Source organism: Nelusetta ayraudi, unplaced genomic scaffold (assembly GCF_046127955.1).
Source record: "Nelusetta ayraudi isolate G7.1 ecotype Tasmania unplaced genomic scaffold, CSIRO-AGI_Nayr_v1 ptg000042l, whole genome shotgun sequence".
Lineage (NCBI taxonomy): Eukaryota > Metazoa > Chordata > Actinopteri > Tetraodontiformes > Monacanthidae > Nelusetta > Nelusetta ayraudi.
In genome coordinates, this window is record NW_027466092.1 from 15,623,626 (window position 1) to 15,651,148 (window position 27,523).

Below are 27,523 nucleotides of genomic sequence, written 5' to 3' on the forward strand. Positions count from 1 at the left end.
TGGCCGCTCGTGAGATTGTGCTGTTTCGTGCTTTCCTCCTCCCTTCCGCATGATGGCGCCAGCATTCCCTCTGCTTTTACCAAGCACCAGCAAGAAGACGAAGAAGAAGAAGAAGAACCAGCAGCAGAAGAAGAAGAGGAAGAAGAAGAAGAAGAAGAAGAAGAAGAAGAAGATCAGGAAGAAAAACAGGAAGAAAACAGACAACAGTGAACTATGGCAGCTGACAGCGATGTACGTTGACACATCACCGTTACACTGTTATTTGCGTGACTGTTTCCTCCCGTAAATCGAATTAAAACCGGACATTTTTGTTTCTCTTTCAGCCCGAGTCGGAGGTGTTTGAGATCACCGACTTCACCACTGCGTCTGAGTGGGAACGGTAAGCGAGTTTGCATAAACACATTAAAATCTCATTACATGTCCATTACGTATCCATTAATTTTAATGCAACTTCAAAAGCTGTAAGTGGTCGTTAGCATTTCGAGGGCTTGCATTGGGCAATGGCTTTAGTGTGACGACAATGTAGATAGGCTGTGAAAATGCCGGACGTTTTGACGCAGAGCAGATCATGACTGGTTGTTGACATCATAGATGACATGATATTTACATCACAAGGGTGTCAAGAAACATCTTTTTACTTGAATGTAAACCTTTACCAACTGACAGCAAAATACACGCCATCGGGCCGTTTTTCATAACTGAGGCCACAGTGCTTTAAAAGTTCCTGGTACTTTTGTCAAAAGGTGGCCTACATATGTCTGTTAAATGAAAAATGTGAAAGATCTTTTGGTAAACATGCATTTGTATAATCAAGTATAAAGTTTTGCAAAGAATGTAATAAGTTAATACATGTCGGTAACGGCATCTGAGCAAAATTAGAATGAATCAGTTAAAATCCACTGGGTTGACGTTGCTGACTTCACAACAAAACAGCAAAACGGATCCAACCCTTCAAGGTTTGACTACTGATGTCATCACTGGCACTTAGACCACCTGTTTTACCTCCTTGTAGGTTTGTCTCCAGAGTGGAGGAAGTGATAAGTGACTGGAAATTGATTGGGAGTTCTCCCAAGAAGTCACCATCCGCAAAGGTATTTATGTTTCTTTAGCTCCCAAATGTTAGCCCAGATTTAACAAGACCTGTATATTACCTGTAAGCCTCAATTTGCAATTGTCCTAAAGTGTGCTGTCACCACTTGTTTTATTCACAGGGTGAATACACAAGCGGCACATGGGAGGAAAAGTCTCAGGATATTAATTTTGCAGACTTTAAATTCTCCATCACCCACTACTTCTTGAAACAAGAAGATGATGAAAAAGAAGATCAAGACAAAGTTGAAGGTCAGGCAGACAAAGTCGAGGAAGGTATGTAATGTATTGACATATATGTTAATCATGGAAACCATGTTTTCACCTGGATTTTCCTCTACATCCATTGACAAGGAAGTATTGGGAGTGGCAAGTGGCATATTGTAGTTTGTTTATATCTGCTTTGCAGTTTGTAGGAGGATTTTTTATTTTTTATTTTTTTTTTACTAAGAATAACTAACTGAAAAAAAGCTGTTTAGCTTCCCAGACTAACATTTAACACCACACTCATCTATCGAGTCAAAACTGACCTAAACAAATGGATGAACAAAGTCTTGTGTGACAGTGCTTTGGCATCCACTTAGTCTAATGTGTTTTGACTTTTCAAGTTATTTTGACATCTTCCTTTCTGTCCTGTAAAACTGTTTAATTAAAACCATCTGAATGTTGTTGTCATAACAAAAAAAACAGGTGAAAAATACTTGCTGAATATTTGACTTTGCCTTTCATGTAACTTCCTGTCCAGATTCCTTCCCCCTGGCAATGCAGGACCTTTTATGCATGAACAATGACTTCCCTCAGCGAGCCCACTGCCTGGTTAGATGGTGAGTTGTTGTTATTATAATTTTTTATTATAAAATGTAATGTCTTTTATGGAAGAAAAGGTTTTTGCTTCTTGCCATCAACCATGTCTCACTGCGACAGGTACGGTCTTCGAGAGTTTCTAGTCATCACCCCTGGTGCTAACTGTGAAGCCATCATCAGCGAGTCCAAATGCAGCCTGCTTCTCAGCTCCGTCTCCATGTGTCTGTCCAACAGTGGCTGGCAAGTCTTCTCTGTTATTAATTGTCTCATTAATATACGTAAGTGCCTCCTGCTTCCTCTCAAAGACCACCAGGCCAAAGGCGAACTGAACTTGGCCTCAGTAACTAACGCAGTCATTCACTGTCAGTATGTAGCTGTGCCGCTGCTGGGAGAGGGGGAACCTGGGACACCATCACTATTATGTAGTTGCCATTCCCAAAGAACATTGTCATTTACTTGAGCTTAGGAAGGAATAACCAATTTTAATTCTCTATAGCAGCATATGGTCTCACAGTTGAGGTCATAGATGGTACAATTTTAATTCTCCTCTCCTCTCCCCTCATCTTTTCTATTTCCCCCTCTCACATTTCCCTTTCAGCTTCCAGCTTCTTCTACAGGAATAAACTGTTGTGTCTTGCTTTCCTTTGGCCTAAATTCTACTTTCAAAGGAGTAATTTCTCTCGAGTAACGACTGCTCCTCTTTTTGTGCATTCAGCCAGGTGCCCATGTTTGTTCAGGTCCAACAGAAGTGGAGGCGTATGTACGCTGGGGAGTGCCAAGGACCGGGCGTGCGCACTGACTTTGAGATGGTCCACCTCCGCAGGGTGCCGAGTCAGTACACCAGACTGTCCGGTCTGCTTGACGTCTTCAAGTCTAAAATAGTAAGTATGGTGGAGCAAGCAGCCTTCACAATAAAGGTGGATTCAAAACGTGTACTGTCACTTGGCTCTTGGTTTAACACACTGCCAACATGCAAATAGAATCCACCAAATGTGTACAAAGTGATAAAGGATAAACTAGGATTTGTGCCTTAATGGCTTGTCATGTGAATACATGTGAATAGTTTAAGATCTTGTCAGTGTGTGGGATGGGATTCAATGTCAAGATGTCATCCTATTGTGCTCAGTATCCGTTTTGGAGTGTTGCTACTCACTAAATGCATGATTCCAGAAATGAAACATGTTCGTAAATGCTAAATATTTTTCTCAAATCATTTCCCTCTTCCCAGGGTTTTTCAATGTCTCCTTCACCTCCTGTCAGTATCGCCATCCGTTTCACCTATGTTCTCCAAGACTGGCAGCAACACACATGGCCACAGCAACCACCAGGTAGGATGTGGACATTTTTAATTAAAAAATATTCTGCTTTCATTTTTAGACCAATACTATTTTGTAATATATATTTTGCTAAAGGCAGCTGTGTTTGCTCAGTCCTGTATTGTCTGTATGCCCAAATGCCTTTATGTTTGATGACTGCCAATGCATTGCCTTCCCCCTCAGAGCCCTGCTAAACAATGACAAATGACAATAAACCCTGCATTTGTCATTTTTATGATTCTTTTTGGCTTCCTAACAGATTTTGACACACTTATTGGAGGTGAAGTGGGAGGGGTTGAGTTTGGGAAGCTTCCATTTGGGGCGTGTGAAGAGCCAGTCAGGTAAGATTATCAAGATGACAGTAGGTTGCATCTAATGGAGGTTTACAAGGTTTACTGGACTTTTGTTCCAGTTTAAACTGTAAAGGGGTGTCTAGAATCATTTAGTCATGAAAAAAGTGATTGGATTGACTCCACTTTGATCTGAGGTGTTAATACTTATCCATGAACATCCTACAGTACTACTGTATATAACACATTAATAAGTAATATGCTAGTTAAAAGAGTAAGTAGCAGCCTTGTGAGGTTTAACAGGTCAATAACATCATGGAATTCCCGTGTTTTTCTTGGCATTCTTTCTTTTTATATGCATTTTTGTTTCTATTCTATACCACATAAAGTACAAAGAAAAATAAAGTGTTAATTATTATTTATTTATTCATTTATTTTTACAGTGAGCTTCACCTTGCAGCCACATGGCCTCAACTCACAGAAGGAATAGTTGTGGATAACGATGTCTACAGGTAAGAGAGATTTCTCATGTGCATTCTCATATACACATATATTGTACCTGTCTTTCCCAAAGATGCATTTTAAGACATTTAAGAAAAACTAAACATCTGTAACATCTTTATATTCACATATGAAACTTACTGTAAAAAAAATATATATAACGTGATTTTCAACAACAATTCTAATCCAAAAAATGTTGCTGGTTTTGTGACTTTCCAGTGACTTGGACCCCCTGCATGCGCCTCACTGGTCCGTCCGAGTCCGCGCAGCTGAAAACCCTCAGTGTTTACTGGGTAAGAAGGCCGCTTGGCTTTCACACTGCAACACTGGACGCACTCAGTTTTCTAGAATTATTATCATGATCATTATTATTGTTGTTATTATGGAACCTCACAGTCAACCTTTAGAGTTAAGATCAAGCGTCCACCTGGCGAGGAGCTAATAGAAAATGTTTGTAAAAGAGATGGATGCTGATTGGACGAACGGTCTGATTCGCTGCAGCTGTTTGAAGCAGCCACTAGAACTTGTGTGAGGACTCAAACTGTTGACACATCAGCGCTGTGGAGCCACTGCACACCGCAGTGTTTAATCAAACTCCTGCAAAGCCAGTTTGTGAACATAGCAAAGCCACGTTGTCTCCTGAAAAACCAGCCACCTTTATTAAAACCTGTTCCAATCGTCTCCAACATTTCTCAGATTCTCCTCCTTCTCCTCACACAGGTGATATTTTGACAGAGTTCTTGAAGCTTGGCTCCACTAAGGAGTCAACAGAAGAGATTCTTGGAAGAGGACTGATGGAAGAAGAGGGCAAAGGTCAGGAGAGTTCTTCCCTCCATTGCTTTTGAACATCAGCAACATGGTTCCATTGAAGCCGTAATTTTGTTGTCCCATCAGAAACATGAGTTCTGAAAAATATTCGATCTTGATAAATATTATTTTGAGGTCGTAAAATGAAAAGTGCCTCATGTGATGATAAATTGTGTTTTTACCTTTGCAGAAAACGCTGATATCAGCTCTGCCTTATCAAAGCTGACAGAGCCAGCAGCAGCGGTGCCAATCTCCAAACTGTCTGTTTCCAACATGGTTCACAGTGCACGGAAGCACATCCGACGCCATCGGCGAGACGAGTCGCCGCTCAATACAAACCTGCTCAATTCCATCTTGCTGGTGAGGATCATTAGTGGTAACTATTTTCTTTCTGGGTCGTACTGGCGTTTTTGCGGATGAGTAAACAGTGTTATGGTGCTTGTGCTTAATCACATCCTTGGATTGTTTTTTTCTGGGCCAGTGAGTCAAGTAGAGTTTGGAAATGTTTGTGTTTTACTACTCACCATTTGTAACACTTGCATGTTTTTCTTTCTGGTGATGTTGTTGATGTTAATGTTGATTATTCCTATGTCATTGTACATAACTATGTGTCCCTGCTTCAGTATCTTTTCCCAGATGCCGGTGTGGAGAAGTCATCAGAAAATGACAAGACTAAAGCTGCACATTCCAATGCCAGTGGAACAGCAGGACAACAAGGAAACTCTGATGATGTATGTCTGCGTTTTTTTATGACCATATGAACACACATATGTGCGGTGATTCTTCAGAGTCAATGACCGAGGTTACTAAAAGTAACTTTACATTGGTTTGTGTACACCAAAGAAATGTACGCAACAATGCAGATAACTTCATTCCTTTTAGTCTCTTCATCTCACACACTTTAAGTCTTGTAAAGGTCATTTTATCCAAACACCAAATTAATTTCCACATTCATGTGAGTTCCTCGCTCTGCTGTGTCCTCCCCCATGTAGAACTTATTCCTCCACATGAAGTCTGCACCCAGTGACAGTCTAACCTACAGGCTGGCGCTGTGCTTGTGTCTGGTCAACTACAACCACGGTGGGCTGAGGGCCGTCGCTCAGGTTTGGCAAGAGTTTGTCCTGGAGCTGCGCTACCGCTGGGAGAACAACTACCTTATATGTGGGTGAGTACAACCAAACCACATTGAGCCACACTGCAGTTTTTCCTTAAAATTGTTGATTTTCGAATTTCACGTATGCACATGCATACATACATTGTACAACTGACTGACATGCCTCTTGATGTGTAGTCTGGCTGGTGGAGCTCCTGACCTTCGCTGTTGTCTCCTGCATCAGAAGCTCCAGGTAGCCCCTCCCCCACATCCCAGCCTCGTGTTACTGCAAGTGAAGCTTCTCTGTTTCTAATCCCCACTTACCTCTTGCTCGTTGGTGCCAAGGCAATATCCTCACTGCATGAGGTGACAACCACTCTCTATGCAAGGCTGATTTGCTCTCCACAGAACTCTGACAGATCTTTACTGTTGGTAAACAGACAAATTCTACGGTTAGAATCTCGCTCTTTTGCGAGGTTGCACAGATTTTTATTTATTTTTTATTATTATTATAACTCGTGTTGAGAAGCAGAAGCGGTGAGCCATTGAGCTGTTTGAACAGAGTTTGCCCTGGAATGACTCAGCAAGACTGGCAGTCTCAGTAAAGCAGTTTGTCCTTATTTTAAAAACATGTTGTTCTATTTCCATAAGATGTCTCACAACTCGCTTTCAGTTATTCAAATATTCAACAGCCGGCAATTAAAAAGAGAGATTAGGAAAATTTAAATAGCTGTGTCTGATAAATATGTTACAACATGTGACAATAATAGATGTCTTACAACTGGCTTTCAGTTATTTAAAAAGTCAGCAGCTGGCAATTAAAAAGAGAGATTAAGAAAATTTAAATAGCTGTGTCAGATAGATATGTTACAACATATGTTACAGCAATAAATGTGTTACAACTCGCTTTCAGTTATTCAAAAATTCAACAGCTGGCAATTAAAAAGAGAGATTAGGAAAATTGAAATAGTTTCATGTTGACAAATGCATGTTGTATAGCTTTGCATCACACATAACAGCAGCTTAAGCAAAACAATAGGAAATACTACGGAAAGTTCAATTAGCTTAGATTGTCTCTTTTGCCACCTTCTGTCTTTGGTCAGTGATGGACCCCGCAGGGCATGGGATTGAAAACGTCGAGGCAAGCAATAAGTCATAATGTCTTTCACAGATGATGAACTGCTGCATTGAGAGGAAGAGAGCGAGAGATGAAGCTCGCAAGGCGTCGGACGGAAGCAGAGACGCCGCGGCTTCACCGAAGCCGTCGTCTGATGCCGCTGCCAAGAAGTCGTGGGAGTCGTGGAGTGACAGCGAGGAAGAATTCTTTGAGTGCCTGACTGACCAGGGAGAGATGGACGCTGTGAACACTGGGGAGGAGAAAGCAGGCAGGAAAAGCAAGGCGGAGGGTCGGCTCCACCGCCACTACGACATGACGCTGCTCAACTCTGAGGAGCCTCTCTACGTCCCCGTGACGCAGGTCAGAGCCTCGTCTTCATCACAGAGCAATACACAAACTATACACTGCTGTGGAGAGCAAATGCAGCAAACAGATGGAACACATTTCATTAAAATATCTGCACAAGATGCAGCAATAGTCACTTGATCAGGCTATTATCATCATCATCAAATGTCAAATGTGCTGTAAGATATATCAAATATTTTCCCTGTATGTTGATGTCCTCCTATTGCTGTCTATGATCAATGCCAAACAATGTAAAGGCCAGGTATAAAAAATAACAACACAGTAAGCCGTGTGTGGAGTCGTAGCAAGGAAAAACGACAATCGAAAAGAGCTGATTAAAAACAAATGTTTGATAATGACCGCTGTAAATCTCATATGTTGGCACTACTCTTCAGACCGTTTAAGTATTGACTTTGCTGTTTCCTCATCAAGTTTAATGGAGAGGAATTTTAACAACTCGTCTTTTAATATTCCAAACCAATAGCCTGCCCGTCCTTTGCACGGCCTTGTCAGTCTTGTCAAACTTGAGCAGCAGAATTAAAGGTCCAGGCCTTGATTTAAAATGTTTATGTTGGTAAAAGCTCAACATCCTGCCCATCAGTACTTTGATAAACGTGTATACCCGCAGTTGTATAAAAAGTCATTTGGTTTACCTATCCTTAAAGTGGTTCTCGTATATAAGAATATACTGTATATAGAGCAATGGTCTCGCTCCTAACTTCCCTAAATATGAAAGGTGCTGTCAGGCAGGCGGCTACCTTAAATACGGGGCTTCCTTAAAACTTGTTGCACGCTGGACCTTCATAGGTCTAACAACAATACTCCAATCATTGTTGGTCTCTCAGGAGCCTGCCCCCATGACGGAGGACACGCTAGAGGAGCAGTCAGAAGTTCTCGCCAAACTGGGCACCTCGGCTGAAGGCTCCCAGCTGCGAGCTCGAATGCAGAGCGCCAGTCTGCTCTCCGACATGGAGTCCTTCAAGGTGACCTTGTTGTCGTGTGCAGTTTCATAGTGCGTTTGGTACGTCAGGATTGTGTACTGACAGAAGCCGCGCTGCGCCTCCGCAGGCAGCCAACCCCGGCTGTGTCCTGGAGGACTTTGTGCGCTGGTACTCCCCCAGGGACTACGTGGAGGAGGAGGAGCAGACTGACGGAGGGGAAACGGTGGTGAAGGGCTCGCTCAGCCCCAGGATGAAGATCCCGGGCAACATGTGGGTGGAGGCCTGGGAGACGGCCAGAGTGGCGCCCGCACGCCGCCAGAAGAGACTTTTCGATGACACCAAAGAGGCTGAGAAGGTGGTGATGATGATGATGATGATGATGATGATGATGATGATGATGATGATGATGATGATGATGATGATGATGCCGAGTTTGAGTTTGGCCAGCGTGCAAAGCAGATTTTTAAGAGGAGACAGAATGGCCTTGCATTTTTAAATTATCATTATTATTATTATTATTATTATTATTATTATTATTATTATTATTATTATTATTGTTTTACTACAGTTTTGCTCTCACCATGAGTTCCAAGCTGCAGCAGCCCACCAGGAAAACAAGTTTATTTCTTTGAAATGTGAGGCTACAGTTGTTACTCAAAGAAAAATACATGCAGCTTATTTTCATTCTGTCAAGGCGAAGTTAAGCTAGAAGTGAGTGAGGAACAAAAACATATGAAGTAGATTTAATGTCAATTGAAAATGAACAAAAGCACAAAAACATGTCTTTAAAGCCCCACTGTGTGTTTAGCTCTTTATTGAAATGACTCTTATACCACTGAAAAGACGGACGAAATACAGCTATTTTATGACCTACTTAATATTAATATCATTTCTTGAAATTGCGGATTAAAAAGCTTAACAGGCCGCATACGGCCCCCGGGCCATAGTCTGATACTGCTATATCTTTATGTGGAAAATCCAAAGATTTAAGCATGAATCTATGTGTTTTCATGTTTCAGGTCCTGCACTATCTGGCAATGCATAAACCTGCCGATCTGACCTTCCACCTCCTTCCCTGTGTCCTCCATGCAGCCCTGCTGAAGTTAAAGGAGGAAGGTGAGTCTACTTTGTTCAAGGATGGCAATGGATGGACAGAATAGAATGGTATGGAGTATTTCCACACACTGTGGTGCAGTGGCCAGCACTGTCACCTCCCTGCTGGGTAGTTCACGGTATCTTTGTTCTCCCTGCACGGCTTCACTCCGCCAACTCTAAATGGTCCTTCAGTGAGAATGTAGGTAGTCTCTCTGTGTTGTCCTGTGATGACCTGCTCAGGGTGTTTTGGTCGTCAGCACTACGGCAGCTGCAGTTTGCTCTTACCTGCGTCATCCCGCTGTGAAGAATAAGCAGTGATAGCAGACTGAACGTTTGCACATATTTTTGACATTTACATACAATAGTTGTGGCAAAAATAATCAAACATCACGTGTCAAACAGACACCAACACATGCAAATTATTATTTTTTTCAAAAATCTTCAGCACGGTCGTTATCCTGCTGAAATTTCCAGTTTAACCTCCATGGAATTGTGCTCTAAAGGGATTTGCACTTGGCCGCTTTGGGGTGACTCTTAATGTAAGATGTCACAGCTGCTTGGAGCATCTCTCGCCTCTCATCCCTCTTTGGGACTATTTGATGTCTTCCTGTAAGAATTCGCTACCTGCCTACCGTCTCATTTAAAATCTTTTGAGCCATCTTTTGCTCTTGCTTTCCTCTCACATTCTTCCAGAGTCCACGGAGGGAATCCCATCAGTGAATAAAAGTCTTCAGCAAGCTTCCAGTCACGCCAGCAAGCTTCTGCACCCGCTCGCATATGACTACAAGAGGTTAGAGGTCAGTGGCATGAAGGAGAAAACTCGCCTAAAGCTGTTCAGGATGTGTCCCTCGTGTTTTCTCTTGTGTTTACCAGCAAACTGCCGCCTTTAATCTCAGACCACAGTGAAAAATAAATCATTCAAATGCCTTTTTAACAACACAACATTTCCACAGTGTGTAATTGTGATTGCGGTCGATGTGCAGGATTTCATCAACCAGCTGATCGCCATGGAGACGGTCATCACCCAGGCTCGCTCGCTCAGGGCCAAGTTTGCCAACTGTAAGAAGGACGAGAGAGACACGGCGGAGGTGGACGAGTGAGTGACACTCATTCTACTCATTCTGCCATTGAAAGGCAGTTGCTTCATTATTCTTCTTCCAACCAGTCAAGGGAAGAAAAAAAAATAAATTCCTGAATTCCTCAAAAACAAACAAAGAGGTTTTAAAAATAAAAAGATATAGTCAAATTTAGTGTTATGGCTCATAATTTAATTCAAAGTAAGTGAATTATTGTTATTTACAGATGTATTATTGCAGATATATATTATTTACTGTTAAAAAGAACTAATGGTGAATATAAAATATTATATAAATTATACTGTACAAGTTAAAATTATTCATGTTTGATTTATATTCTATCTTACTGTAGTGAGTAATGCACCAGACTACAACTCCCAGCAGGCTTTGCGCTGGAGTCTAGAGGAAGAGAAGCACGTTTGTTCGGAAGGGAAAAAACATGAAAGTTTGCCTTTCCTCTGTGTAACATTGGCCAGTAATTAGTAGGGAGAAATGCCTCAACCTGTAAGACTGCAATCTTGTTCATATTTAAAAGAACACTTTCCTTTCATAAACCCGTTTCCTCTTTTGGTTTCCACCATTGTAAGAAGGTCATTTTAAGTCATTTTAAGACACTTTACACCAGTGTCTTAAAAAAAAGAGTCCTTTTCCACTGAGCCATTCAGACCAGCGAAAGGAGATTTAAGAGGAACTGCAAAAAAAGAAAAAGTCCAGTGGGAAAGTAAAAAAGTGACAGGCAGCCCAGTGATCAGATGGCAGTCGCAGGTGAGGTTATTGGTGATTGATGTTTTTTCTCCCTCTTCCAGGTTCGTGAGCGCCCTACTGGAGAAACCGGAAGTGGAGGTGATGGGAGCGAGTCAGGGGCCGACTGGCAGCATCATCCACAGTCTGTTTGTCAGCGCTCAGAGGGTGAGAGTTCACTGTGTCTGCTTCTCTTTCCTGCACTTACAGTCAGTCCTCAGTCAATGTGTTGACGTGGCTGCCAGTGGCCCTCCTCTTGACAGCTAGAACCCACCTTCTTCTTGAACCTTATTCGGCTTAATCATTTGGTTTTTTTTTTAAATCAAACGTTGCACCGTAAGTTCTGTAGCTGTTGACTCGGCAGCGACCATCGCTGATGCTCCCTCTGATCGCAGGCCACCGCCGTCCCGCCGGTGGAGGATGAGTTTGGGATGGAGAGGAATGTGACGGCAGGCAACGCCAAGGTCCCCGACTTCCCCAGTCCCACGGGGAGAGAAATCCTCCTGCGCACCTGCGTCCCCCGGCCGGCGCCCTACTCCAAAGCGCTACCTCAGCGGCTCTTCTGCGTCATGTTGGGCGAAGAGTTCAGGCTGGCCGGGGCCTTCTCCTCAGACACTTCCTTCTTCTGAACTCCTCCCCGTCATAGCGCTCTCCTGCCGCTGTGTGATAGACATCGAGCCAGTAGCTGGGTTATGACACTCTTAGGTTTTTGATTTGACAGAGCCCCGATGTTCTGAAGCGCTTCTTTTTTGCGTGTGTTCGCACAAGAATATTGCTTGCGAGTTGTTGTTTTAAAGGAGATGTCTTGTTTATGTTTTAACAGCCTCCGATGCCACCAAATCTCCATCACATTAGGGGTACAACGCTAGAGAGAGCGCCAGCTGATGCCGAGGAGTTTGGGGGGGGGGGGTTTGCTGCTCTTCTGGCTGCTGCTGACGCAGGAGATATTGTTTCAGGAGCTTCTCCACACTTTTCAGCCGTATGTGCGTCATATAAATCTGTTTATTCATGGAGTCATGCTAGGTTTGGTCACATAAGAAAGGCTCAAATGTGTTTTTTTGGGTCAGGTTAACTGTATTAGTTGAATTTCTGATCCCTCTTGCACGGAATAACAAATTGCTGAATGTAACAGCAGTAGGATTCAGTTCATGGTCAGAGAGGGAGACTGATCAGTGGCTTTCACATAGAGAGAAACAGTTTCTTGTGCCAAAACACTAGAAAAAGAAAATATCTCTGTGTACATACATGCATACATACATATCGCCTTCCAGGACTTCAGGGGCTCTGTAGTTTATTTTTGTTTTCACAGTCTTGCTTTGTGGCCACTTTTACAAAATCTTAACTTACTGTTTCTGCTCGAGTGTATGTTTCAGTCCCTGTCATTTTAACCATCGTCATTTCACAAAATGTACCCATCAATGCTGCGGTTAAACAACCAGGACCAGTAAAAGCTTCTCCTCCGAAATGAAGTACTGACATCGGACATTAATGTGTGATTTTTTTCCCCCCCTGCTGTTTTCTGTCCTGACTTCGGCGTACTATACAAAAACAACCACATTGTAACTGTTGGATATCAGACAGTAAAAGTGCAGACACTGTAGGTAAATTTCTTGTTTGCACCATCTTGGTAATTTTGCTTCAGAATTTGAACTGGTGACTTGTCCAGGGTGTCATCCTGCCTTCGCCCTAAGACAGCTGGGATAGGCTCCAGCAGACCCCCGTGACCCTGAGCTCGGGACTAAGCGGATATGGAAAATGAATGAATGATGAATGAATTTGACACCTCCAACATAGATTTATTTGAATTAATTGCTGACCCCTCTCTAAGGGTTTGCTGGTCCCCAAACACTAAAGCATGGCTTGTGTCAGCTAGCACATCTGGCTTCAAACCCTCTGCCAAACTCAACTCTCTGTGGCGCCCCCTGAAGGCAGCAGCCGAAAGGATTTGCCTCCTTTTTACAGAATTCTCTTCGACCCATTTTACAAAGCACCTCGAATATGAATTATAACTCGTCATGTGAACAATGTTTTTGTTTGCAAAAGCTGCGCAGATCACGCTTACAATAGACCATATTCTATCCATGTACAAATAAACACTAATTGCACTCATGGCTTATTATTTTGTGTCCAAAGTATCAGACAAGCTGATGGTGTGAAAAATTGTGTTTTGGCTCAAAAGTAACAATATAATAAAGGCAAAAAAAAGAAGCATTTTTATAGAAAAAAACGTTATATTTATTTGGTAAGTACATAACACACAAAACCAGTGTTTGCAGGCTAAATGCAGCAACGACAGTCTACAAGCAAAACCAAAGGACAAACACTGAAGCCAGTGTTGAAAGAAAACTTGGGGTTGGAGATGATTTACTGGCCAGACTCATGAAACCACCAGAAAAGAAATAAAGGACGGTTCGTGTGGACTTGAACAGCTTGGATTGAATTGAAGAGTGTGGATTTTATTGCAGGAACTACTTGGTGAAAGAGCGAGGTCAGCTGGAGCACCAGCTCACTTGATTCACAGAACAAGACGCATCTCACCGGATGCCTAAATACTTCATTTAGATGAAAAATGTGTGAGGAGAATAAGTGTCAGTCATGGATGACAGTTTTTTGCCATTTAAGGCCTCGATTGAGGCTGCAAATTGTACAAACGGGAAACAGGAGGCGAAGTCAAGTCAGTTTAGGACGCGGGCAGAAGGTCTTTGTAGCAGAAACGTGAAAGAGACACTTCCTAAAAACACTTCCCAACATTCTTACGTCTAGAAAAACGTTCACCTTATTTTTGCTTGAAGGAAATGGGCAGACCAGCGAAAAGAATGTAAAGGTTGGTTGTGATGGAACGCAGACTGGAACGTGTGACCATTTTCTGCAGTAACAGGGTCTTTGTTGCATTTGCCAAAACAGATGTGTTCTGATGCTGTCAAGTGGTTGCCCTCTAGAACTCACTGGTAGCGCACAGGAGAGCGCGGCGCTGCCAGCGGGGCTCCAGTGATCCCGAGGAGTCGTTCCATTTTCTACAGTAGATCATCACGTCGCTCTTCCTTTAGCTCCTTCTTATCGTCTTCTTGGTTGTCTTCGGCTTTGTCTTGCCAGCGCCCTTTGCCGCCGACTTACTCTTGGCTGACTTTGTTGCTACTTTAGCCACTGACTTCTTGGTGGCTAGCTTCTTTTTGGTCGCCGTCCGCTCTCGAATGAGGTCTTCTCGGCCAATTTCCACCATGTGATCCTCCCACGATTTCATTTCGTTTTTGTAGCGGATTTTGTCGTCTTCGGCCAGCTGTGTGTAGACCTGGCGTGTGAAACAGACAGGATGGAAATGTGGCCACGTGTGCAGCGGGTGAAGTGGGTTAAAGCTTTGCATGTGCGGCGGCTCTGAGGCAAACCTGCTTTTGTTGTTGGCTCAACAGATTCCTCCAGTCTTCCATCAGTGACTTCATCTTGGCCTGAGGGGAGGAAAACGCAGCAGATTTCCATGGTCAACCATCAAAATAGCTGAATACAACCATTATGTATATCAACCTCAACTTATGTCACGAGAGGAAATAAATGACAACTGTGTCAAAAGCCAATGGTTATAAATGACTCTGTGCTAAGTGCTAACCGTCTTTGAACGGGAAACGCACTCCATGCTGAAGGTACCGACCTGTGTGGTGGTTCCTCTGGCCTCCTCAAAGTGCTCCGATATGAAAATGTTGAATGGAGAGCGCGGACGCTTCGGCTTCCCCAGGCTGGTCAACTCCTAAGTCAGATACAGTCAATGAATAGGGTTTAAAACAATCAGTATTTGTTCATGCGTCGATCAGTGCACTGCTGTGTGGTGCACTCATCTTTACGGGCCACTGGTGTCCTGAACTGCACGCTGCCTTTTTGCACTTACTATTATTATCATCATTATGATTATTATGATTATTATTATTAGAAATTATTTTAATATAATTTATTCATTATCTGTTGGTTTGGTTCTTTACACTTTAGTAATGTATTTGGTAAGTTTAATCACACTCTGATTCTCAGTGTGAACACACTTTGCAAGCCTATGCACTCCAGCAGGACTCTAGGTGCTTAACTTGAGCCAAAGATCAGACAGCTGGTTGTGTGTTGGTGTTTGTGTCTGGGTGCCGGATTCCCTGCATACTCTTTTTTTGCGGATGGCCTTCCTTTTGGCCAACCTCTGCCTCTTCTCCAGGGCTTGCTGCTGCACTTGAGCAGGGCTGAGCTGGGCCTGGTACTGCTGGAGATCGATCTTGAACTTCTCCCTGTCTCGCAAAGACGCCTCTTGAAATGGCTAACATGGAGGGAGACGAACACAGCCAAGAAGACGCAATCAGAAATGACAGACAACAGACGAGTGTCAATGGTGCACGTCAACCGCTTCCTTCGTGGCTGAAAAGCCAATCTGGGCTAAAAAAAAGAAAAAAGAAAAGGAAAAGTGAATGACTGGTATACCCGCTTTTCATCTGGGCTCATTGTTCTCCACTGCTGGGCGATCTTCCTGATGATGTCTACGGACTTTATATCTAGAGGAAGAGGTTGCAATATGATACTCGCAGAGTTACGAACATTGAAGTATGGACTGGCAATGTGTTGTACACATACCTGGGTACTGTGTGGATATGATGGGCTGCTGCTTGAGAACATATTTCATGTAGCCATTCAGAGGCCTTTTCGGAGGGCCGCTGGGCTGCGAGCTCAGATAGTTCAAAGGGTTTATGTATGCGGCTGGGAGGACGGTGGTGTACCTGCATGTTGGTGCACAGAGATGAATGTGATTGAGGAGAGCGTCCGTCATTTGTCATCTACAAGTTACAACCCATCGATGATCAATGAGCATTTTCCCCCGTCACTGTTATCAATGGACAGTGCGTTGCCTATTGATGGGGAGACTTACCTTTAAAGTACAAGGAGATGATCACAATAAATTGCTACAGGAAAGCACCTACTTATTCATTCACAGTAAACAGTACGATGAGCGCTTAACTACACATTAAAACCAGCAATCAGAAACCAGAATAGAAGGCAAAAGCACAAACTGCAGAACTATGTTCCCACCATTGAAAACTGGTGTCCAGTGTACCAATCACATTTTAGCACTTAAAAAAGGAAATTAAGGAAAAATGACTAGTTCAAGCTAATATTTTCAGTTTAACCGTTTTGAATCTACTTTTCAAAGGCAACATCTTATATGTAATGTCTACCATTGAAATATTAGATCTTCAGTTTGGAATTTCAGTTTGGCCGTTTTGAATCTTGTTCTCAAAGGCGACATATTGTATAATATGTAATGCTACGTTTTGGTCCTGCATTTGATACATACAAAACCGGACGTTGCTGTAACGGTCCTGGTTAAAATCAATGAACTTGAGGGACAACAGTCAAAATCAAGGAATTTCTTTTTTCTTTCTTTCTTAAATGCGTTCAGTAACACAAATCAGACTTTGGGCATCAAACAGTAAGAGGCTTAGATGCGGCGCAACTTATCGCGAAAGAAAAACTACTATGGCGAAGAGTTCCTGGTAAATTCTTTGACCTACAAACTTTAGAAAACCGCACACAAAATAAACGACTGTCAAAATGATATAGACGGGGCATGAAAACAAGAGCTCGCCCTGGCCAGTACAGTGTGTTTTCCTGACTACAGTTGACTCCATGAACCCGAGCTGAGCCATGACAGCGAGGTGCGGACCGACTGAGAGTGGAGCTACCTTGGCAGAGGACTAGTTGTGCAGGAGACGACACTGAGGGACCTCCGAGCAAAGCAGCCCACGGCTGCAGCCAGGAAACTGAACGGCGCCATGTCGATGTCGATGTCGATTACCTTCAGTCAAAACGCGTACTCTTAAAAATAATAACCGTTGTATTTCATGCAATCGCCGTTTTGAGTCAAAACATAGCCAGATTTTTCTTGCTAGCTGTCACGCAGGGCATGAACTGCCGCCTTCTTCTGCTTCTTCTTCGTCTTAGTTTTCTTCTTCTTCTCCTCCTCGTTGATTGGCTGGTGGCGACCAGCCGCCATCGACATCGTCTTCTTCTCTATATAGGTTACGCAGTTTAGTCGCGGAAAGGGCAGATTACTGCCACCCGCTGGTCATCATTCATACATTTTTCGTTTGGTGTGTCCCCCTCCCACCGCAGAAAATGCAAAGGTGTCTTCAGGGTTGGAACTTCCTGCTTCCTGCTCCAACTAGAATATTTTTCGTCCCAGGAATGATTTCAAACGAGTGTACCCTCGTACAAGTGCCCAGAGTTGGCCAAGGAATTTGCATTCTGTACTCAAGTATAGGTTTTCACACTCAGTACTGTAAGTCCGGAAACTTGTGGAAAAAATACGATACTAAATGTAAAAGTACTGATTCAACTCTTTTACTCAAGTGAAATTAAGAAAGTACATGTTCTGAAATGTACTTAAGTCAAAACTAAAATTATTTTGTTGCAAGTATTGAAATAATATATTGCTTGATGATTTTGCAAAAATACTATAGTTTTTCCCTCCCTCTATTTACTGTAACTCAACCAAACTGTCATCACTAATAGTTATGACAAAGGAGCCATTATCGAATGTTGCTGTTTTTCTACATTTTTATTTTTCTATGTACTGAAAAACATACAGGTACTCTAAAACCATCTTCCTGTGAAATATGATTCATATTTAACTACACAAGAGCAGAGTTCACAGCTTCAAGCAACAACTATAATAAGTAAATTACTTTAAACAATATTTATGTCTTTCAAACACTTTTAAACATAACAAGCATGCTTTTCCCATGTAAATAGTAGAGAAGACCGATATTTGTGTACAAATGTAGGGAGTAAAAATGAAAAGTTCAGAAAAAGAAAGTCAATTAAAGTACATATACCTATAAAATCTACTTTATTACAGTAACAAAGTATTGGTACTTCATTACTTCAAACCTTTGCAAGAGCCCACTCCACAGCTCCAAGTGTTCATTTCTGAATGTGCTTACAATGACAGAACCGTTAGCTTCGTGGCTAAAAACACTGCCTTTGTCACTTTGCACACGATGTTTGTTCTCGTTGGTATTGCAACAAGAGAGAAAATCCATTCTAAATTATTGTGGCTTGCACTGACGTGCACCAGTTTTTCTTTTCTAAACAACAGCACCAGGTTAATGTATATTTATGTGATATCTTCTGGCGGAGGGGTGCTGGTACCGCAGCCCTGGTGGTCATGCCAACGTGCAAAGGAACTCACGTGTCTGAGTTTCACCTCTTAGGTTGAATACACACAAAGACATGGATGCACTGTCAGCACTTTAACCGCACTGCAAACACAGTACATTTGGAGGATTCTCTATTAAAGTGCAGGGTTTAAATGTTTTAAGTAAAAACAATTTTAAGAGTAATACCAAAAAAAAAAGGAAGAGAATGGAACTCTTGTGATTCATAAACACAAGAAAGTTTGTACTTCTTCCTGCTCCTTTTCGTTCATGTAATCTTAAATGCAGATTCTATTTTGTTTGATTTTTTGTGTTTTTTTCTTTTTAACCGTTTTCTTTTTTCTTTTAGCTGTTCTTTTTGTTAGAATTTACATGATCGAAATAAAGTATTCAAATCAAATCAAATCAAATCAAATCAAATCAAAATGAAAACTGAAAGTGGAAAAGATGCAAAAGCATGCATAAAGCATGCATAAAGCATGCATAAATAGAATCTGCAAATACAAAGGTTCTTTAGTTGTTTAGTTTTACCCTCACTTGAAGACTCAAGATTTTGAGAGCAGCAAGCTAACCCAAAAAAGAAAGAAAGAAAAAAAGAAAATTCAGTTTTGGTCCGTGTTTTGTTTTTGGGTCAATTTGTGGCCCAGTTTATGAGAAGCTAAAGTAAGTTTCCCCATGAAATGGCTTTCATTCAGGATGTTGTGTGTGTGTTTGTGTTCTGCAGAAAACAAACAAAAGGACAAATATTGAATGTACTGGCCTGGCCTCATGTGCACTGGCTGACATAGAAACATCATGGTGACGTACGTACATTTTTGTCACTGCTGTGCGTCAGGTTAAAGGCCATGGCTCTGCTACAGAGTTAATGATTTATTGGCCACAACATATCTATGTTGTGGTCTATGTCTATCTCCTTTAAAAAACAGACAAAATGGGAGATCTGAAATCTGGAATGGGGTCAGCTTTTGTATGTGTGTGTGTGTGTGCAATCAATGCAAGAAGTTAGCTTTTAACTCTTCCTGAGTGCACATTTTTTGTTGACATGTTGAGAAAAAATGATGGATGTGATGATTTTAATAGCTGACTTTTATATATATCTTATCATATGTAGTGAACAAGTGTTTTCCTTTTAGTAATTTTCAAATGTTTAAAACCTTGTTTGCTGATTATTGCTTGCTATGCTGTTTTTTCCTGCTCTTATCCCACAAATTTATATATTATTTTTTAAAGTTCCATATATATATATACATATATATATATTTAATACCACAGATTCCTTGGTACAGGGAAAACCTTTTCCAGCGCCTGGCAGAGCAGATGTGCAGAGACATTGCCTCTACTTTCTGGTCTAGGTGGAATTTTCCAAAGTGCTTTGGGGCCACTGACGGCACACACATAATATCACAGCACCACCAAAATCTGTGGGTCAGTACTTCTATTACAAGAAGACATTTTCCATCGTTCTGCTGGCACTGGTAGCAAACTACCGCTTCACCAACGTCTGTGGTGGAGGTGTCCACAGTGGATAGGACATTGGAATTGGCATGGAAAACCAAATGCTGCATGTTCCTGCTTACTGTCCTCTGCCAGGAGCAGACCAATAAGGGCCAGTGCCATACACCATGGTGGGAAATGCTGTCTTCCCTGCCTTCATTAAGAGGCCATTCCCTGGACACCACCAATGCACGACGCGAGCCACGAGCAATTGGCTCCTATTGCCATCAGGGAGGTCCTAGACTAGAGTCATCAAACAAAAACTGTTAGTCTCATCAAGGCCTACAATTCACACATGACAACCTTCACTGAAAACAAACAGGAAGTGCACAACTTGCATAATTTGCTTATGCATATGGTTAATGAGACGTCTTCCAGTACATACTGTATTTCACCCTCTAAACATGCTTTGAAACTCATGAAATTTGCCACACATGTCCAGACTGGTGAAACATTTCACAAACCCAGATGCATGTGAGGTCAGTGAGGTTAAATGTTGCAATAAAAATGGAGCCATTCTTACATTCAAAATATTTTTTTATTAAAAAATATTCCACACATATTCAAAAAAGAAAAACAAATACACAGAATTCTACATCAAAAACACATCGCAGTGGACACATCAGAGTTGCTGTTCTTGCCTTGAGTTTTAGAGCACCAACATCATTTTGTCCGTCGACTGAAATAGTTGTAATTATTTTGTTCATCCTGGATTGTGCTTAACGTGGTGCCACACAGTGTTCAAGAGTTCATTGCTCTGGTTTCAGCAGTTTCCCTGTCGATTCCTTACAATTCCAGCACAAGACGATCACTTGGACAAAGAAATGCGCTGAGCACCGACATGACAGTTTCTGTTTCCATCCGGAGGCGGCTTTGCCGCTCCAATATCTCTCTTTTACATTTACAGTCTGTGCGATCTGAGCTCGGCGCTCACACTCCCTTTTTGCTCGGCAGGCTCAGAGCCCCGCTCACGCAATAGGGGATAATGCTGACGGTGACCAGCGGCACAGCGGCACTCTTGCAGAAGGACAGCAGGTAGAAGAGGACGGCGGTGTGCGTGGGGGGCTTGAAGGAGTCAAAGAGGTGCAGCAGCACCAGCGAGCTGACGACGCAGCCGGCCTTCACCAGGCGGCTGCGGCTTGGCTTGGTCTCAGTGTACAGGGGTGAGTGCAGGCCCAGGCCCAGGCCGAACAGGGTGCCCATGTTGCGCAGGAGGCTGGCGAAGGGCGTGGTGTCCAGATGGACCCACTCGGGCCGCACGCACCACCGCTGGGCTTTCTCAAGGGTCCACAGCAGGTCCACTCCCACCGCTTTGAGCAGGAGGTAGAAGCCCACGGCAAAGGAGGTCAGGAAGACGGTGGTGTAGCAGTACTTCTTCATGCTGGCGTTGTAGATCCACTCGGTTCTGTTGAAGGCTTCTGCCACGATCATACCTGGAACCCATGGTGAGGTCGCCATCAGTATTAGAAAGTTATGACTGTTGATGTGTCCCTGAGGTGTGGTGCTCACCTGTGATCACACCTGCAACCACCTGGTGGGGGAAATGTGCAGCGATGAAGACCCGGGAGAGGCAGACGCACACCTGCACGCCGCAAAACATGGTCCACAGAGCAGCTTTTAGATACCTGTCAAAATGAAATCACAAATGAAAAAAGATTCATTTTTTGTAGCTTTTTGATCAGAATTCCTCAAAGTGTCTTGGAAGAAAATGAAGTCGGAGTCAATAAAATAATTATCAGAATTATTCTAAGTTTCCTGGAAGTCAAAACAACTCTTGAATAGTCAGTTCTTACTGGGCAACTGCTCTCAGAGGTCAATCATCAACCTAGTGAAGCATGCAAGATAAGCTCTCAGCGGAGGACGGTAAACAACGGCAGCGTACAGTCAGTACGAGGCACGAGGGGATTCTCAAGGCACTCACCAGCCCCTGTTGGTGTTTTTCTTGCTCCCTTGCTTCGTCTTGCTGACGGCGAGGGCGAGGATGGACGTCACCAAGGTGTAGTAGACTCCCGCAGCACCCATGGCGTGGCCTGATGGGCTGCCTAATTGAATAAAACAAATGAAAATAAATTATTTTTGCCATGCAAAGTTCGTTTTACTAATGCAGATCAACCATCAACCATCCACCAAAACCATTTAACACTTAAAAGTGACTTGGTTGTAAATATCGGCATCGTTTGTGATCAGGACCATCAGGTAAATGCAAAAAAACAAACAAAACAAAACAGTGAAGTGTAATTAAAAGCCTTAGATTAATGGTTTAGTAAGTGCTAAGTGCTTTTTTGTTGTTTTAGTCAGTGTATGAGGTTCCATTTATTTTGACAGGTCTTTTTTCAGCAATTTATATGTCACCGATGCAAGATTTCAGATTAAATATTGATGCAGCAAAAACGCAAGTGTTTATCCCTTACCTGGTCCGGTCTCGCAGGTCATGGGGTACTGCTCAATGTGAGGACGGCCAGAGTCTGAATAGTAAGGTGTCTCATGGACCCACCAGTAGGGCCTCTCCCCAAATAGAATCCTGAGGAGGATAACAAAAAAAATGCCTCAGTCTATATTTCAATCAGGTTTCAGTTGTATAGCCCAAGTTTGCCACAACAATTTATCTCAAAGGCCCTCACATTCAGGGTGCACATGCATCATCTCTCGACCCTGAGTCGAACATTTACAAAATCTAAATCTGTCAAAAAAATTAAAAAGATAAAAAGATAAACTCACCACTTGAAGACCAAGTTGAGCCAGTCCCCAATCACAGCCACCCAGATGAGCTTAATGCCCACTGAGGGCCGCAGTTGGAACCAGAGCGGGAAGAAGATGAAGAAGGTGTTCCTGAGGTCAGCGGCCCAGGACACCCACAGGAACAAACCCTGGGCGTCCTGGTAGTTGGTCTGCAGGTAGTGGGTGGTGCTCACCCCGAAGCCCTGCAGGGCATCCATGACAGCGTCCATCTTTGGGGCTCTGGAGACTTATGATTGAGTTAGACAACAAAAAGGGGATGCAGACTGAGGCTGTGACTGAGTCAGCTGCTTGGTTTTTTATACCAGGAGGACCCACTGTCCAAACGCATGCTCACGCTGATCTTTGGACCTTGCACATGTGTAATAAAACAAGCGGGAGCCAGGAGCGCTCTCCCGTGGTCTGTCACACAAACAAGGCGCACAGATAGCGGCGAAAACACAACGTCAATCAGTATCTCACCCAGCCATCTGCTGAAACGTAACGCAGACGGGAGGTCGTGCACTCTCACCTCGCAAACAAACAGCCTGCACACTATTTTTTTTTTATTTTTTTTTTTTATCAAAATTGAAGAGATTGAGTTTGGGGTATAAACTGGGTTTGAAGGTTATTGATGTCACCTCACTATGACCGTTATGTAATTGGGTGGATGTTTTTGATGATTTGGTGAGAATGTAGATTACATAAGGGGATCAATGATTAGGTGAGTTGTGAGTTGGGAGATAGTCGCTGATAACAGGCCGTGACAAACACGTTGGTGATGGGGTTCAGTGGAATCTCGTGCGAGGGTCAAGGATGATAAGAGTCTCTTACATTACGTTTGTAGGTTTGACAGTTACTTTAAAGGCAAGCGTGCTTTATTCTTTGACAGAAAAACTTGCAGGTGATTTTTGTTACCAAAAAAACCCACGTGTTCATCCATGTCTTTCTGTGTTAGCCACGGTGTAAAAACACTTCTACTTTAATTCTTTCAGTCATAACGATATTCAATGTATCTTTGAAGTGAGATTGCAGCAACAGTTTGTCTCTTTTAGTGTTTCCTGTGTAGAGAGCTGTTACGTGTCTAGCAGCTTGCCTGTCACTAGTTAAAAAAAAAAAATATCACTTCAAATCTGTTTGAAGGAAAGTCTGCAAAACTGTTGTTTGGAAAATGTAACAATATGATTCATTAAATTAGTTCAACAAGTCCTGCCACTGTTTTGTCAATATGTTCAATTCTGTTGCCTCCTAAAGAAGGCGGGGTTTTGTCAAAACTCATGTGACTAAGATCAAGGAAATCTGGACAGTTTCTGGTTATTGGTCAAGGCTTACCCGGGACCAACGGAAATGGATGTTAAGGACAGTCTCCTATTAACTTTTGACAGGATGTTTTGTGCCAAACTCTACTCTGATGCCAGAACTTTTGTACTTTTTAGGGAATTCACAGGACATCAGCACATTTTTTTAAAGAATCAGGGAGCCAAGATCAATGGATTTCACAAGCACCTGGCTCAAAATGACTTCATTTTCACAAATTACCAAACTTTCCAAGAAATATGTGATCCATTGGCGGAGCGTCGGCTGATTTATCCAGCGATGATTTTTGAGCTGGGGCAAGGGGGAGTAAAGGTTGCTACATCTGTCTGCTGCTATCCTGAAGGCAAACAAAAATGTCTAGCCTTGAATAAAGTCCACCGTGGCTCAAGCAGCGGCCGAGCAGAGGGGACAAAATGAGCCAGACCACCTCGGAGACGGTGCGGCAGGACTCGGCAACATGGATCTCGTCCACAGCTGGGGGGTCGAGCTGGCGGTCCACCTGCAGAACAAGTACAGCGGCTACCAGGATTGGTTGAGCTTGGCGTCGACGGTGGCCGATCTCCACACCACCTTCTTTGTCTTCTTCCCGGTCTGGTTCCACCTACGCAGGGACACGGGGCTCAGGCTCATCTGGGTGGCGGTCCTGGGAGACTGGCTCAACCTGGTGCTGAAATGGTAAGGATGGAGGACACACGCACGCACAGGGTAAGAGTGTCTCATTCTTGCTGCTTTGTGTCTTTGCTCCATCAGGGTCCTGTTCGGAGAGAGACCCTACTGGTGGGTCCACGAGACCCGCTTCTACGGAGCAGGACCGGTACCTGCTCTGCAGCAGTTCCCCATCACATGTGAGACTGGACCAGGTAGAGTTCTTGACACAGCGCTTAAGAATGACTCATCTGGCACAGTGAACTATCAGCCTGGTTAATGCTAAAGGGGGTCACTGCTTAGTAGCACCAAACTCTTTCAGTTGTATCAGTACCATCTGGGTTGTTAGAAACTCCAGCACACTTAAACCTTTCTTGATGTTTTCAATGATCTAACATCCACTGCTGATTGCACAAGATTAAGCAATGGACCAATTCTGTTTTGCTCAGTTTCACTCTGACTGTACAATTCCACTGTAAAGCTACTTTCATTTGGGTAATCAGAATCACGGAATGTTTTCTGTATACTACAGTATAAGTATGTATATATATATTGTGTGTGTGCGTGTGTGTGTGTGTGCAAGTCAGATTCATTCGTTCATCATTTTGTAATTTTTCAAGTGTGAAATCACAAGGATCACAATCACAATTTATTGAATGTGAGAATTTTCATTCTCACAGTGTTTCTTCTGCCTTCCTTTGTTATCTGCACAGCTCTGATATTACTTGTGAATTAACGTGTGTGTGTGTGTGTGTGTGTGTGTGTGCCTGCAGGGAGCCCTTCAGGTCATGCTATGGCGGCTGCGGGTGTCTGGTATGTGATGGTGACAGCGCTGCTCTCCATTGCCACAGAAAAGCAATGCCCACCTTTACTGTACAGGTGAGCCTCAAATTTTCTAATACTGAAATAAGTTAAAGTATTATTGTAAAAATGCTTGTGTGGTTTCTCTTCAGGTTCTCCGGGCTCTTCCCACAGTGCAAAGACAAACGCTAAGCTAATTAGCAACTCTATAGTGAGTGTGAGCGTGAATGCTTGTTTGTCTCTCTGTGTAGGCCTCACCATGAACTGGTAACTTCCCAGCTACCTCCACAGCCAGACTCCAGCGTCATCCTTGTGCTCACCAAAGCCAGTGATAGAAAAACTTCCCTATCCTGTCTGTCCTGTCTCAGCAGCTTATTTTTGTTTCTGTTTTTTACAAGATGCCGGTGTGGAAACGTCAGTAAATGAAAAGACTAAATCCGCAAAGCTGGAAAAACCATCCGTCCATTTTCCATTGTTATCTTCATAGTTTGGTAGTATTAGTGTCCTCAGTGTTTTCTCTGTGGCAGATTCCTGCAGGGGGCACTGTGGATGCTGATGATGCTGGTGGAGGTGGTGGTCTGTATGTCCAGGGTCTTCATGGCAGCCCACTTCCCACACCAGGTCATTGCCGGAGTCATTACAGGTTTGTCTTCTGAAATAGTATATTCTGTTCATTATGTTTGTGCAAGAGGTATTTATAATCACATTCCTGCCTAGATTTTCAAATGTGGATAATTTGACTGAGCTTCCTCTATTATTTTTGCCCCAGGTGTTCTTGTTGCTGAGGTTGTCTCCAAGCAAAGATGGATCTACAGCGCCAGCATGAAGAGATATTTTTACACCACACTCTTCCTGACCTCCTTTGCTGTGGGCTTCTACCTCCTACTCAAAGCAGTGGGAGTGGACCTGCTGTGGACCATGGAGAAAGCCCAGCGGTGGTGCGTGCGCCCCGAGTGGGTCCACCTGGACACCACGCCCTTCGCCAGCCTCCTGCGCAACATGGGCACCCTGTTCGGCCTGGGCCTGGGCCTGCACTCACATTTCCATATGGAGACACAGAGGCAGAAAGCAAGCACCAGTTTTAAGCTGGGGTGTATTGCTCTCTCCGTCTTCGGTCTTCAGCTGCTAGACAGATGGACATTCCCACATGAAAATCTCATGCTTTTCTACCTTCTGTCTTTTGTGAAAAGTGCTGTTGCCCCCCTAATCCCAACCACTCTTGTTCCCTGCGCTCTCCACTGGATTTGCATTGGAAAGCAAAAAGACAAGAAGTTGTGACTCAACTCCAAGTTGTTAAACGTCAAGTACAGGCTTTGGTTTAATCACATCCTGGACTTGTTTGTAGCCATAGAGAATCCTATAGGATTGTTTTTCTAAAGTTACTGTGCTCATCTGGATATTCATCCCTGAAGAATAAACTGTATGTACTGTCTGATTTGGCTGGGAAAAAATCTCATTCAGTTGCACTGATGGATGATTCAAATTAGCTTAGCTCAAAAAGCTAAAGCATTATAGCAGCAGCCACCTACCACCACGTGCAAAACGTTGATCTAATGTGTAAAATGTGCATCTTAAAAAAGAAGTGACCCTGTTCTTGATGTTTTGCTGTATTATGTTGAGTGTCTCCGTGTTCAAAGTTGGTGTATGAATGGCTGAAATTGATAGTAAAATTTTGATTTGTATATTTTTGCTTTTATGGGCCTTTGGGAGGAAATGTAGAACTAATGAGATGCCAATTGATCCTTCACATGTAAATTTATTATTTATTCATCATATTTTCTATTGGTTGGTTCAACTTCTGTACAAGTAAGATACAACAATGAACAACATTAATATAACCTTTTTTTTTTTTTTTTTAAAGCTGCAATCGTACATCCTCACTTTTACTTGTCTTTTTTCCTAGAATATCTCAGACTGATTAATTATCTAGCAGGAACAACCATTAAATATTAACCAGTGCATGCTCCTCTCACTCACCCTCATCACTATGTGGGACTTTCAAAAGGGACATGGAGGTTCAAGGGGCAGACTGCATCACAGACAACACGTGTGTCCCTATGCAGCAGAACATGGCCCGAAGGCTCGGTCTACTCTTGCACTACCACCCGTTGATTCGGACTGCACAGACATCAAAATGATGATTCATGTAAAAATCGATCTT

At 43.0% G+C, this 27,523-nt stretch overlaps 4 protein-coding genes across 4 annotated transcripts; 2 read left to right on the top strand and 2 right to left on the bottom strand.

Moving 5' to 3' along the window:
* The first annotated feature begins 98 nt into the window (after nucleotides 1-98).
* rab3gap1 (RAB3 GTPase activating protein subunit 1) lies at nucleotides 99-12,693 on the top strand. Its single transcript, XM_076034855.1, has 24 exons — nucleotides 99-231; nucleotides 324-379; nucleotides 1,013-1,091; nucleotides 1,212-1,365; nucleotides 1,835-1,913; nucleotides 2,014-2,137; nucleotides 2,613-2,774; nucleotides 3,122-3,221; nucleotides 3,469-3,550; nucleotides 3,943-4,011; nucleotides 4,220-4,293; nucleotides 4,721-4,813; nucleotides 4,998-5,167; nucleotides 5,431-5,538; nucleotides 5,800-5,972; nucleotides 6,099-6,153; nucleotides 7,072-7,377; nucleotides 8,208-8,345; nucleotides 8,431-8,658; nucleotides 9,323-9,419; nucleotides 10,092-10,195; nucleotides 10,382-10,494; nucleotides 11,281-11,383; nucleotides 11,611-12,693. The coding sequence occupies exons 1-24, from the start codon at nucleotides 214-216 to the stop codon at nucleotides 11,842-11,844; spliced, it is 2,919 nt and encodes a 972-aa protein (XP_075890970.1). The 5' UTR covers nucleotides 99-213; the 3' UTR covers nucleotides 11,845-12,693.
* Nucleotides 12,694-13,426: 733 nt separating this feature from the next.
* On the bottom strand, nucleotides 13,427-17,215 carry tfam (transcription factor A, mitochondrial). The gene is made up of 7 exons (XM_076034859.1): nucleotides 16,918-17,215; nucleotides 15,812-15,954; nucleotides 15,662-15,732; nucleotides 15,351-15,500; nucleotides 14,859-14,954; nucleotides 14,599-14,658; nucleotides 13,427-14,504 (listed from the first exon to the last, which is right to left on the bottom strand). Exons 1-7 carry the CDS (start codon nucleotides 17,007-17,009, stop codon nucleotides 14,259-14,261), a joined length of 858 nt encoding a protein of 285 aa, XP_075890974.1. The 5' UTR covers nucleotides 17,010-17,215; the 3' UTR covers nucleotides 13,427-14,258.
* Nucleotides 17,216-20,400: 3,185 nt separating this feature from the next.
* Nucleotides 20,401-22,908, bottom strand: g6pc1a.2 (glucose-6-phosphatase catalytic subunit 1a, tandem duplicate 2). The gene is made up of 5 exons (XM_076034857.1): nucleotides 22,603-22,908; nucleotides 22,296-22,405; nucleotides 21,806-21,926; nucleotides 21,394-21,509; nucleotides 20,401-21,317 (listed from the first exon to the last, which is right to left on the bottom strand). Exons 1-5 carry the CDS (start codon nucleotides 22,830-22,832, stop codon nucleotides 20,815-20,817), a joined length of 1,080 nt encoding a protein of 359 aa, XP_075890972.1. The 5' UTR covers nucleotides 22,833-22,908; the 3' UTR covers nucleotides 20,401-20,814.
* Nucleotides 22,909-24,064: 1,156 nt separating this feature from the next.
* Nucleotides 24,065-27,044, top strand: g6pc1a.1 (glucose-6-phosphatase catalytic subunit 1a, tandem duplicate 1). Its single transcript, XM_076034858.1, has 5 exons — nucleotides 24,065-24,591; nucleotides 24,667-24,776; nucleotides 25,335-25,440; nucleotides 25,890-26,005; nucleotides 26,132-27,044. Exons 1-5 carry the CDS (start codon nucleotides 24,374-24,376, stop codon nucleotides 26,638-26,640), a joined length of 1,059 nt encoding a protein of 352 aa, XP_075890973.1. The 5' UTR covers nucleotides 24,065-24,373; the 3' UTR covers nucleotides 26,641-27,044.
* The last annotated feature ends 479 nt before the right edge of the window (nucleotides 27,045-27,523 follow it).